Source organism: Equus caballus, chromosome 12 (genome assembly GCF_041296265.1).
Source record: "Equus caballus isolate H_3958 breed thoroughbred chromosome 12, TB-T2T, whole genome shotgun sequence".
Classification (NCBI taxonomy): Eukaryota; Metazoa; Chordata; class Mammalia; order Perissodactyla; family Equidae; genus Equus; species Equus caballus.
The window spans coordinates 38039406-38053307 of NC_091695.1; the positions used below are offsets into that span (position 1 = coordinate 38039406).

The window sequence follows — 13902 nt, forward strand, 5'->3', positions numbered from 1 at the left end:
TTCCCAGATCACTCACATGGCCGGAGCAGAAAGCCACCTTCAAGGGCACTGAAATGGGCCCCAAATGGAGAAGATCAGCAGGCAGCCAGGTGGATTTTTGTAGTGTTTTCTAGACGTTTCTAATCCTTTTCAAGTTTTCAACTGCGGATGCCAAAATAACATAAATTTCACAACTTAAAACAACTCACATGTGTTATTTCAGAGTTTTTCTGGGTCAGGAACCCAGTTTGGCTGGGTCCTCTGTTTCAGGACCTCTCACAAGGCTGCAGTCAAGGCATCAGCCAGGGATGTGGTCTCATCTGAGGCTCGACTGGAGGAGGGTCTGCTTCCAAGCTCACGTGGTTGTTGACAGGATTCAGGTCCTGGCAGATCGTCAGACTGGGGGCCTCAGTTCCTCACTGGCTGTTGGCTGGAGGACACACTCTGTTCCCTGCCACATGGGCCTCTCTTCATCCAAGGCAGCAAGAGAGATAGTCCATACAAAGAGTGTGCTATTAAGACAGAAGGGACAATCTCATGTAATGTAATCCAAAAAGTGACATCCCCTCTGCTTTGCTGTATCCTTTTGGTTAGAATTAAGTCACAGGTTCTGCACATGTTCAAGGGGAGGAGATTGTGAGGGACATTAATACCAGTAGACAAGGATAATTGGTGGTCACCATAGAGTCTGACAAAACCCTGGAATTGTGTCACCAAGCATGCCAGCTTCCCCCAGTGTGTTAAAATCTCCAATGTGAGAAGACAACTATCTTCACCAATCCTAGAGCCTCCCATTAGTGAGAGTCAAAGCCCCCTCTGAGTGGGAGGGAAAGAACTCTCCCCTCTCTGCCCTGTTGAACTGACCACAAACTCATTGAAGATCTGGCCTCTTTCCGTCTTGCTCATGGACCTGCTCCTGGAAAATAGATAATGCCTGCTACCCATAAGGTAGCAGAAGCATAATGAAAATGTGTGGAATGAATATGCAAATGGGTCCTGCAGGTTCCTGCTTGAGGAATCTTCCTTCTGCTTCCCAAACATATTTCTCCTCTGTTCAAAATTCCCATGTGGATCCCACAGACAAGCTGTGCCCCCAAATCAATGCCCATCCTTGGGCTCCGAGCACTGTAAGCAGTTCCAGGATGCACAGGGGAGCATGGACACTACCTACCCCTCCTAGATGGACTCTGGCCAACCCACCCTCACCCTCAGGATGACATGAAACAGCCTGTCTGGAGGGCCCAGCACCCAGGGGGTCTGACAAATGTTCACAGTCCTCATTTGCCTCCTCAGAGGTTCACTCCAACTGCCAACTTCACCATCCACCACTCAACGTGGAGGAGAAAATCAGACTGTGGACAGATTTTACTCCTAGATCCAAAGGACCAAAATGGAAGCAGGGATGATGAGTGGGTGTTCTCTTCTTCTTCATTTCCTTTGATGCCATCACAGCATTTCACTTGAAATGAACACGTTTGTCACCTCCAAGGAACCTCCACAGGCAGAGCCTGGTATCCATTCCCTTCACCCCCACCATGTGGCCGTCACTGGCTGAGCCCGTCGTCTGCTGTGAAGTCAGGGGCATCAGGTCTCTTGTCATAGAGTGAGATTTGGCTTTTCAAGTGTACAATCCAGAGAGAGAATATTTCCATCACCTTGTAAAGTTCCCTTTTGCCCCTTGGCAGTGAGCATCTGCCCCTGGCCTCTGGTCTGTTTTCCATTCTCATTATTTTGCCTTTCCCAGATGCCGTATAAACAGAATCTTACAAGTGTTGCCTTTGGAGCTTGGCCTCCTTCACTCAGCACAACGCTCGTGAGATTCACCCAGCAGCTCCTCTGTCTCTACTGCTGACGGCTCGTCCCCTGTGTGGCTGCACCATCACTTGCTCATCCAGGACAAGTTGAAGCACAGTCCAGTTGTTTTGAGTTTTTGGCTTTTATGAAAAAAGCAGTTATAAACATTTGTGTGCAGGTCTCTGTAGGGACACGTGTTTTTCATTTCTTTTCAGTAGATGCACCGGAAGGGTTGGCTCAGTCAAATGATAAGTGCATGTTTATCAGAAACTGCTCTGCTGTTTTCCAATGTGGCTGTGCCCTCTCCTCTCCCACCTGCACTGTAGGAAAGACCCATGTGCTCATCATCGTCAGCACTTGGTTTTGACAGTTGTTTTCATTTTAGCCGCTCTGTGTGTGTGGCTGGTTAACACTCTATGTTTAATCCTCATACAATCCTATGAAATTAGTGGTACTTTTATCTCCATTTCATGCATAAGGCAACTGAGTCTTGCACAGGCTGGATCAGCAGTCCCGGGTCTTACAACTGTTCAGAGACAGGCCTGGGATTCAAACCCAGATTCGGGAGCCAGGGCTCTTCATAAGATTCTCCACGGCCCCCAGTAAACCCCAGGCAGTCGAGTAAGGGAGAAGGCACAGGTAGTCACAGAGACCTGGACTTGAGCCCCTGCTCAGTCTCTTCTTACCTGTGTCACCTCAAGCAAGTGTCATAACAACTCTGTGCCTCAGTTTCCTCATGCATAAAATGGGGATAATAATATTACTTACCAGAATGAGCTCAGTCAGAGGTCAATAAATCTACGCTGTGTCATGTAACTGCAAGGAAGAGAAACACACAAACGATGTGGCACAACTCGCCCTGCCATGCTCACCCAGAGCACTCGGGGAAATTTGGAATTTTTATACAATCTGTGTTTCCTGATGCAGGAAAAACCTGGGATGGCCCAGAGAATCTGCAATCAGAACAAGATCTGCGGATACAGCTGGCTGCCTCCTGGTGACATCCCTCCCATGTATTCCCCTCCTCCACAATTCTCAATAAGCTTCCACTCCACTGCATCCAATGAATAAATGCCCCAAAGTAGAGAATCTATGGGTTGGTAAGCATTTCCTTTTAATAAGACAACCTTTCTAAGTCATTCACCCACTAGTATGAATTTGCCCAGATTGCTGCGCTCCATTGCAGCTGATTCAGTCAAGTTTTAAGCATGGGGATCCTGGGAGAGTCAGACCCAGGTGGGGTCTCAAAGGTGGAGGCTTCCAGCAACCTGAGAGCGTGGGAGAGGAGCAGTAGAAAGAAGAAGGGGTGCATAAAGTGAGGGACACAGATTCCAAGGACAAACCTGGCCATTTTCAAGTGTGCTTCCTCCAGGAAAGGAAGGCAGCATTCTTCCACTTGCTTCACTCCCTTCTCTTCCTCTGTACTGTGTATGCAGCACTGTCCCAGGACTCAGCTCCATTGCCATAAGCACAATGTTATGCAAGAGCATAATAAGGCCTATAAGCTAGTTAGACACCAAACAACCCACAAAATGATATTTCTTTGGGGAAATGTGTCCTGATCCCTAACCACTGACCTACAAACTTGCTATGGGTTAGCAGCTTCAGGAACATGACCTGTCACTAAGTGGGGAGCTGCTCTCCAATAACCACAGCATCTGTCCCATTGACAGATTGGGGTACACTGAGCTCCACTGACATCTGTTCAATCTTAAGTGCACATTAGATCAACTTTGTCAAAATATTCAGCTTGTCAAGTTTCCATGCAGGCCCTTTGTGTTATTTGAGAAATAAGCCACCCTTCCATGGCTCATTCTATGCAGGTGCATACTAATCATGGATGTGGTTACAGTGGAAAGCTGCCTAACTGGAAACTTCTCAGAACATGGCACAGGGGCAGGGACAATCGTATCAGGAAGCTTTGTGTTTGGGGCTAGGATAATGGGTGACGTTTGGAGGCTGATAAGGCAGGTTCCCCAGGACTTGCGCTGTATATAAGGAGCAGCTCCTGCCTCTGCTGTACGCCTTCCACCCTTCTTCCCTTCTCTGGAGACTTGGGACCCAGGAAGAACCATGAAGTGGCTGCTGCTGCTCAGCTTGGTGGCGCTCTCTGAGTGCCTTATCTACAAGTGAGTCTGGGGGACACGTGGCACGAAGAACAGCTTCCAAGGGGCTGCTTCCCTTCACTGCCTGTCACCCTGTCTTCCTCTCCTCCCCAAGTTTTCTTCTTTTCTTCCTTCATACAACTCCTCACTCTCTTCCACTGTGTTGAGTCTCTTTTCTTGTCTCACTCTGTCCTTCTGGAGAAGAAGCCCTGCAGACGTGGTTAACAGCCCTGGCCCTCAAGTCCAGCCTGGATTTGGTTCCCAGCTCCATCACTGGGCCAGGCGACTTTGGGCAACCATTGAACTTCTTTTCAGTTGTGTAGAAAAATGGGAGCATCTCCTGTCTTGACTTCCTTCCTTCTCCCTCTCTTGGACCAGCCTCCTTGACCTTCCCTGCCTTCCACAGCACCCCATGAGCAGACTCCTTCCCCAATTACACTTCCTCCTCCAAACCATCCCATTTGCAAACGCTCTGCCACAGGGTTCCGCTTGTCAAAAAGAAGTCCTTGAGGCAGAACCTGCGCGAGAATGGCCTGCTGGCAGACTTCCTCAAGCAGCATCCCCGCAACCCAGCCAGCAAGTACTTCCCCAGGGAGGCCGCCACCTTGGCAGCCACAGAGGGCCTGGAGAACTACATGGATGTGAGTGCAGGGCCATGCAGGGCGGTGGGGCCTGGCACTGAGGACTTGGCCTGGAGGAAAGAGGGGTTCCCAGGGGTCTTGGAAGGTGGAGCAGTGCTCTAAGCCCTGAGGCAGTGACCCAGGTGTCTGCTCCTTGGATCTCAGAGGCACAGGAAAAGTCACATCAGAGATGTTGCTCTCATTCTTTTGTTCATTCATTCATTCAGTGTTTACAGATGCAGAACACCTCCTTATGTGCCAGACACAGTACTGGGCCTGCGGGAAGCAGCAGGATAGAAAACCAGGCACAGCCTGTGCCCTCGGGGGGCTCACAGTCTAGTAGGGAGAGACCATCATCACTGAGCCTCACCAACAATGAAAAGTACAGACAGACCAAGGGCTACACAGTGAAGGTGACACTGTGAGAGGGTGGCAGGTGGCGGGCAGTGACACCTCCTTTGGGAAATGAAGGAGAAGTGGAGGTCGGGGAGTATAAGAGATGGTCCCCGATAGCGGGATGGCTTGCGCCGGACCCTGGGACAGCAGGGAGCAGAGTGCATTTGAGGAAAGGAGCTAGTGTTCAGGGAGAACAGAGACGGAGGGAGGCGCAGAGTGAGGATTGTGGGGTTGGTGTCTAGAGCCAGACCAGAGTGGCTGATGAGGGCATGTGTCCTCATGGCCACTGAATCATCTTAACCAGGGGGGTTGAAATGATCAGTGTGGAGTTTCAGGGCGATCTCTCACTGTGCTATTTAGAAGCCAAAGGCAAAGGCCTGCCCTTCTGTATATATTGTGTGTCCCCTGTGTGAGGGCACAGGGCCAACGATAGGAAGGAATGTTGCCTGTGGTTATGACCTCAGCCTGTGAAATCTGCCTGACCTGGTGCAAGTCTGAGCTAAATGGTTCCGAGCCACGTGACCTTGGGCAAGTCTTTTAAATTCTCTGATCAAGCCTCAGTTTCCTCCTCTGTCAAACAGAACCACAAATATCTAACACTAGAGAGTTGTTGCAAGTAATTAACACAATAGCGTTTTCTTGGAGATTTAGGACAGGGCCTGGCTCTTGGTAAGAGCTTGGTAAAGTCAGTCCATTTATTCACTTAATAAATATTTCTGAAGCATCTACTATGTGTCAGAGGCTCTGTGCACAGAGCTGAGGAAACAGTGATGAAGAAACAAAGTTCCTGGAGCTTTTGTTATACTAGAGAAAGCAAATAGGAGACAAATTAAATAAATACGCAAAATAATTCCACGTAATGGCAAGTGATGAAAAGAAAAATAAATTAATTAGAGTAACAAGAAGAAGAATAATGAGGGAAGGGCAAATCTAGATGAAGTGGTCAGGGAGGGCCTCTTGGTGGAGGGGATGTTTGACTAGAGCTCTGAATGATTGAGGAGAAGGAGCAGACCAAGGATAGGTCCAGAAGAAACATTTTCTTAGCACAGGAACAGCAAGTGCGTGTCCCTGGGATGGGAATGAGCTTGTCATCATCAAAGAAGAGCCAGACCAGTGTGGCTAGAACTGCTGGCAAGGGAGACAGGGCTGCCACTAAGAATAAAAATCCTGACCATGCCCTTCCTCAAAACACGCACTACACACCTTGATTTAGGAACAAGACATCTCCAGGGGTTTCCATCTTTAGATGACTTCTTTATCTCCTGATCGACCATTTACTGAATGCACCATTGAGCATTTATTCTGCTGGCTGCTATCAGGTTACCCACCGTCCTCTGAGATGGAGTGTTCTCTAGGGTGGCACGACTAAGACATTCAGGAGGAGAGCTGAAGAGGAGACAGCAGATTCTTACTTGATGGTGCTTAGAAGAGACAGTCAGAGGGAAACAGGGATGGAATCAGGGAAGAGATCAAGGAGGAGGGGAGGACAGGCTGGACCTTGAAGGATGGCTGCATTGAACATGGAGAGAAAGGCAAGGAGAGCAGTGAGGGTGGGGAGCTGAGGAGATGCCCCAGGAGGCCCTGCTCCCTGGGGGGTCTCAGGATGGGGAGTGACCTGTGCTGTCCCCGCCCCACAGGAGGAGTACTTCGGCACCATCAGCATCGGAACTCCCGCTCAGGAGTTCACCGTCATCTTTGACACCGGCTCCTCCAACCTGTGGGTACCCTCGGTCTACTGCTCCAGTCTCGCCTGCTGTGAGTGCCTGGGCCTGCCTGGGGCCCCCAGTGTCCACTGACCTGGGAGCCCTGAACACTCGGGGGCTTCAAATAGGTCCAATTTCAAGCCTGCTGGAGTCCCTCTGGGATTCTCTCAAGAGGCATTTCCCGAGCACCCATGTGCCTAGCACTGGGCATAAGAGCCCTGGGACAGAGGGTGACTCACACATGGTCCCTGCCCCCGAGGGGTTCAGTCCAATGGCAGAGAGCAGCTCTCCTGAACAAGCACAGCCCAGGGGACTAAGGGGGGCCCAAAGCAAGAGGGCAGTTAGGATAAGTGACTTAAAGGCATGACTGAGCTGAGTCATGAACTCACTTTTAAAAATATCATTTATTTACTAACGAAAGAGTATTTGTCATTGGGAGTCATGGACAGCGTTACAAGTTCCTTCCTCTTCCAGAATTTTCACCTGACTTTTAATTCAGAGGAGCCCCTGGAATCCTCCCCTTCATAACCTGAACTGTAACATTGTAGGGCTGTGACCGTGACAGTGTAGCTGTGTCATGGGCTGTTCACAGTGCGCTGTGAAGGGGCTCACGGCCATGGGTAGCTGTGGGCCTGCTCTACTCAGTGTTTGCCTGGGGGTCCTTGGGAAGACTGTGGGGTTGGCTGGGGACTTCCATTTGGGAGATGGTCGCACTTAGTCCAACCAGGCAGGAATGGAACCTGGGGATGCTTGGGCTCCATCGTGTGGAGAATGGGATCCTTCGTCCTACAAAGCCTCACCCAGAACCAAGGCAGCCCACTCCAGAAAGTCATCCCTAACCATGATTCTCACTTGGATTCTGAGGTTGATAATGTCACTTCTTGTCCTCCCAGCCGACCACAACCGCTTCAACCCTGAGGATTCCTCCACCTACGAGGCCACCAGTGAGTCGGTCTCCATCACCTATGGCACCGGCAGCATGACAGGCGTCCTCGGATACGACACTGTCAGGGTGAGAACCTGCTGCCTCACTGCCTCATCCTGCCCAGTCCTAGGGCCAGCTTCTGGGGACCCTGGAGGCCACAGTGCAACCCCGGAATCAGCTCATTCAGCAATATGGGTCTCAGTGACTCCAAAGTAACTTGATTAGTGGAGGGGGATGAGGAAGTGGCAGAGATGTCACAGACATTTCTAGGTGGGGCAGTAGTGGGTAAGAGGGTGGGATGCCTGGAGCCATCAGCCAACCTCAGCCCCACCCAAGCTGAGTGCTATGGATTTGGGGAGAGAAGATAGGAAAAGGCTCCATTACCTTTTATCACCTCCTCCTCTCTCTCCTCCCACTACCTGCAGCCTCCTCCTCTACTCACAAAGGCTTCAAAAGCATCTCCCCCTTCCAGGATGTGGCAGGGGTCAAGGGCTCTGATTTGCCTTGGGTCTGCTTTGCATCCAGTCATCAGACACAGGAACACACAGGGCCCATCCGTTCTGCAGAAAATTCCCACACCAAGGCGCAGACAGTGGCCGTCTGGAGATCAGCAGCAATGGTCACTTCCAGCAGAATAACAAACATTCCCAGAGATTCCCTCTCCCCTCCTTCCAGCCTGAGGCCCCAGAAGCCAAGTCCAACATGAGATGAACCAGGGATGCTCTGGGCCTGGGGCTGGTGCCCCGCAGTGCTCAGTCAACACAAGCTGGTTGTCAACATCTTTGTTACCCCCACTCAGGTCGGAGGCATCGAGGACACCAACCAGATCTTCGGCCTGAGCGAGTCAGAGCCAAGCTCCTTCCTGTACTATGCTCCCTTTGACGGCATCCTGGGTCTCGCCTACCCCAGCATCTCTGCCTCTGGGGCCACTCCCGTCTTTGACAACATATGGGACCAGGGTCTGGTTTCCCAAGACCTCTTCTCTGTCTACCTGAGCTCGTAAGTCAGGCAGGGAGGTCATGGTCACCTGGCCCAGCAGAGGGCTGTCCAGAGCTGGGTGGAGAGAGAGGGTTCAGCCAGCAAGAGATTTGAAAGGTCAGTGTCTAAGGCTTGAGAGGTGTAGCTTTGGAGACAATGGGGCCAAATCTCTCTCTGATGAACTGTCTTCATTCATCTCATTTACCAGCTGAGTCTTTGTCATCCTGACTTACACAAGTCAAATGTCAGCCATTTTCCCTCCTGCCCCAGTCCCCTCATCGTTGGCCCGAAAAGACCACAATTTAAAAAGAGTCCACTAAAAATAGGGGCCAAAATTCCATAGCAATGAAAGGAATATTTGATGGTGACTTATATCTTCAACAATGAAACATCCAAACAAAGAAAGCAAGTTTATGTCATTCGTTAAAAAAATCTAGGTTCCAGTTGTGACTATGAGTTAATCCTAAAAATGAATAAAGAATAAAGCAAGTGTTGGTTTTGGTTGAGTCGAGGTTTATGCAGGAATATCTGAGGGTGTCGTCAGTTTCCTGAGACTCTCAGCTTTCCTCTGATGCTCTCATCCCTCTCTTTTGAAGCCATTGTCATTGTTGATCCATTTCTTTAGTTGTTCATTCTTCTACTATAAACTCATTGTGTCACGTTGTACTTACCGTCAGATGTTTACAGGAAAGTTGATGTGGGATGAGGTGAGTGGGGACTATCATTCTGTAGCCAGTTCTTTGGCAATTAATTTCTTATCGTCATAAACATTTGCTTTCCTGTCTAACCTGAAACTGCAGAGATTCAGAAAATGAATACTCTGGTAACAAGGAGGAAACAAACAACGGAAGTAATTTACAACAGGAGGGCCTTATTGTCCTGTTGGTCCCTTAATATTCAAGTCGGCTCCTAGACATCCTCTGCCTTTATGGGACTTAGAGATTCCATGGGGCCATCTTACCTCCTCAACTAGATCAGGGTTTCTCGGTCTCAGTGCTATGGACATTTTGGACACACAATGCCTTGCTGTTGGGAGTTGTCCTGCGCATTGTAGGATGTTGAGCAGGCTGCATGGCCTCTATGTACTAGACACCAGTGGCACTTCCTACACCCACCTAATCATGACAACCAAAAATGTCCCCAGACCTTGGCAAATGTCCCCTGGGGGCAAAAGTGTCCCTGGCTGAGAACCAGGGGTCTATACTATCAAATCCTTAAGACCAAACGTTGTCAAGCGTTCACTTCTCCTCAGGTCCCAGGGCAACGAGAGTGAGGATGAGGTGCAAACCACAACTCCAGAACCATAAGGACCTAGGTTCACATCTTGGTTCTGCCACTCCCTGGCTGCGGGTCCTTGGGCAAGTCATCCCACTTCTCTGAGCCTGAGACTCCTCCCTGTAAAGTGAAAATAATAATTAATGTGACCACTATATGGGCCTTGGTGTGAGGATTGAGAGAAACCCTGTCTATCACACACGAGCGCGGCTCCTGGCACTAGCAAGAGCCAATCAAGGGTAGCTCTTAGGATGAACACAGCGGATGTTCAGTTGAAAGAACGAATTCCTGTCTTTTGCCCCCACTTTCAACAGCGATGACGAGAGTGGCAGCGTGGTGATGTTCGGTGGCATCGATTCCTCTTACTATTCTGGAAGCCTGAACTGGGTGCCTGTTTCTGAAGAGGCTTACTGGCAGATCACCGTGGACAGGTGAGATCACATCGCCGCGGATGGGCACTATCCTGATAGACCTCAGATCTCATTTCTTTATGGACTCACAGTTAACCGAGCTTTCCAGAATCTCCCTGGAACAGCCAGCATAGGAAAATGTGCTCTGGGAGGAAAAGGTGGGAGTTAGCCAATCCAGAGAGACCCCGAGAAAATCATCTCACTGGAGAAGCAGAGCTGTCTGGGACCCCAGATGCTCTGCAAGGATGAGCTAGCCACTTTCCTTCTGCTCACAGAGACAGGACATGAGCATCCCTGGGGAGAGCTGGAGGACCCACCTGTCCACATGATTTGGCATTTAGGGGACCTATGAACTGGCACATGCCCCCCACTGCAGGAAAAATTCACTTTCTGTCTATGGACAGGACAAGATGCCTGAGAAGTTGTTTCATCCCATTCCTTTCCCCTTCCCCTTCTGGGCCCGCCCCTCCATCAAGCAGCCTCATTCCCAGCTGTTCCTCCCCCGCTGGTCTGCTAGGGTGACTCCAGATTTGCCCAGGTGTTAGCCATTTCCCAGGACTCAAGGCTTTCAGATCTAAAACTAGGAGTGTCCTTAGCAAACCGAGACACTAGGTCCCCTCACGTCTGCGCCAGTGATGCTAAAACCTCATCAGTTCCTCCCACTCCTGCCCTTGCTCCTCTCATCTCCATCCCTCCTTCATGCCTTCCCCTCTGCCTGGGATGTCTTCCTCCAGCTCTTTACCTCCTTGGCAACCTCAGGCTGTCTGCTTCACCGGGAAGCCCTCTCTGGTTGCTCCCCCCCACCATAACCCCCACCATGGATTGTTTCTTTTCCCATGTCCTATGCCCTGTTCATACAGCTCTTCCTCGGTCATAACTTATCATTCCAGCTAGACTGTGAGCTCCCAGCAGCCAAATACTGTGCAGCTGCCTCGTTTGGAATTTTGTCTCCCAGGCCTAGCACACAGTAGTCAGTCAGTAAAGTTTTGTTGAGTAAAAGAATGCATGAATGAATGAGGGCTTGAAGAAGAGAAGCTAAAATTTATCTATTGATCAACGGATAGGGAGGAGGGACTCTCTGGGGTGACTCGGTTCCTCCTTGCAGAGATGTCCCTGCAGTGGGCTCAGCTGAAAGACCCTTACTCGCATCTCGCTTTCAGCATCACCATGAATGGAGAGTCCATCGCTTGCAGTGGGGGCTGCCAGGCCATTGTTGACACTGGCACCTCTCTGCTGGCTGGCCCACCCTCTGCCATTGACAATATCCAGAGCTACATTGGAGCCAGTGAGGACTCCTCTGGTGAGGTAAGTCCAGCCTTGACTGCCCCATTGTAGACTGAAGTGGCGGGTCTGCCATGCAGAAGGAAGGCAATCCCTTCCAACCCTCACTCTTTCCAGGGGGCGATCAGCTGCTCATCCATCGACAGCCTGCCTGACATCGTCTTCACCATCAATGGCATTGAGTTTCCTCTGAGTCCCAGTGCCTACATCCTAGAGGTAAGTGGCCTCTGGGCCTGCCCCTAGGTTTCCCCCCATAGAATGTGGCCACACAGTCCCACTTGGCACTAAGGAAGGTGCACTTTCTCATTCTGAAACTGACACCTGCTCTGGACAGCCATTGGAGAAAAAGAATACATTCAAAACAAATGCATGCATGATAATGGGGACGCAGTATCCAAGGGGGAAAAGGGAGGCAAACACTGATGGCATGAAAAGAGGACTTCTAGTTGGACCCTGAGTCCACGCTCTGGGTCTCAATTACTAGCCCATTGATTCCGAGCCAGTTACAACCTCCTTCAGCCTCAGTTTCCTCGTCTGCTCTACAGCTTTCCCCACGCTCAGAGTGTAGAGTAGTCACGTGATATTGACCACATCAGTGCTACAAAAGGTTGGGCAAATGGTGATCCTAACTCCCATGGGTCAGGGCGTATGACTCCCCACTGTCTCTACCACGTGAAAACTCTTTAGTCAAATGAGCCAAAGGCCAACTACTTCCTTCTATAATAACTCAGATGGAAAACTCATTTTGCCCAGTGGGTCAATGTCAATTCAGCAAGAAGTACTGATGCCCAGCCACACCCTGAGTGATGCTGATTATTTAGTAGAGGGTCAGACCTAACCAATGTGGCTGGTGGGGTGGGGTGCAAAGCTCCGAAGGTGATTCTAATGTGCAGCCAAGGTTGTGGGCCAGTGACCCAGTGAATGAAAAGAACTGACAGCTCACCACTGGAAGGGGTCAAAATAATCAGCAAAGGCTGTGTTACTGGGGCTTCCAAAATCCCCCCAGGAGCTGAGTTTCCCCAAACCCTTTCACTCCAATGCGGATGCCGAGGTTTGTGCATCTGCCAGACACACTGGACAATGTCTAGTGGTCCCTGGAACAAAGTGCAGTGAACAGCTCATACAGGCAGACCCCAGGCTAAGAAGACCCAAGTCCCCACACACGAGGCAGGAAGCTCCTCCTTGCACGTGCCTTGCAGTGGACAATGGCCCTTGATGCTGATCCCCCAGCATCTCTCACTGCTAAGTCTGTGTCCCATCTCTGTTTTTATCCTCCTTTTCTCCAGGAGGATGGAAGCTGCATCAGTGGCTTCGAGGGCATGGACCTCGACACCAGTAGCGGAGAGCTCTGGATCCTGGGTGACGTCTTCATCCGCCAGTACTTTACCGTCTTCGACAGAGCCAACAACCAGATCGGCCTGGCTCCTGTGGCCTAAGCCTGAGTCTTTCCTGCCACTTTACTGGAAGATCTGGCCTCAGTTATCCCCTTCTAGATGTGCATGATTCTCCTGATTGTTCTTCCTGTGGGATCATGGAGGTGGGATCTTGGCCCTGTTCCCTCTCATACCAATAACGTAGAATAAAAGCACAATCTTCTGAAACATGTTTTGTGGAGTTGCTTCTGTTTGTGCATATTTCTCCTTCACATCACAGGGGTCAGAATACCAAGATGTGGGGACGGAAATGACCACTTGGAAAGCACCAAACAGAGCCAGTGACAGCACACACTTCATAATAGAGCCAGCAAGACAAATGGGCATCAGCATGTCCGACTGTGAGCATCATATGAAGATGTGGGGACCAGAAATGCCAGGCCCGTTGTCTCCTGATAGAGTAGAGGACCTAAGTGCTTGGTTGAGGGAGACAACTCCTCATTTCTCCCAAAGTTGATTAGCGATAATGAGAAAAGGAAAGAGATCAGGGCACATGACCACTGATAGTGACATTTCTAAGTAGGCCAGGCAGGCGGAATTTTCTGGAAGACATGGGCTAGAGTGGTGACAGAAGCTTACACCCCAAAATCTACCTGGCTGCTCTCTGGTTACCTGGTTGATGCAGACTAACACCTGAGACCCCTCAACAGTCTGGATACAAGACACTGAACCGACCCGTCTACCCATCAGTAATTAAACAGGATGGTTTTCCAGTTCCTGAGCATTGTGAGATGTGAGGAAGGAACTGAGCGTGCCCATTAGCAAATAAGAACTATTTACAGCAGAGTTTCTCAGAGTGAGTTTGGTAGAAAACTGTTCCATGGAAAATAGAGTTTCAAAATAAGCATGGAGCACGCTGCATTCTAGGCCCTTCCTCAAGGCTCACAAGGCACCTTTCCAAGCAAAGCTCTGAGAATTCCTTCTGCAGAGTGATCTGTTTTGCTCTAATTCAGCTTGGCTGGATCCCAGTCCGTCACTTGCTAGTAAACCCATCACAGTCCTG

General features: G+C 50.1%; 1 protein-coding gene across 1 annotated transcript; it reads left to right on the top strand.

Moving 5' to 3' along the window:
- Nucleotides 1-3810: 3810 nt before the first annotated feature.
- Nucleotides 3811-13050, top strand: LOC100059308 (pepsin A-like). The gene is made up of 9 exons (XM_001501865.5): nt 3811-3902; nt 4360-4519; nt 6532-6649; nt 7491-7609; nt 8322-8521; nt 10090-10206; nt 11346-11490; nt 11584-11682; nt 12753-13050. Exons 1-9 carry the CDS (start codon nt 3847-3849, stop codon nt 12900-12902), a joined length of 1164 nt encoding a protein of 387 aa, XP_001501915.4. The 5' UTR covers nt 3811-3846; the 3' UTR covers nt 12903-13050.
- The last annotated feature ends 852 nt before the right edge of the window (nt 13051-13902 follow it).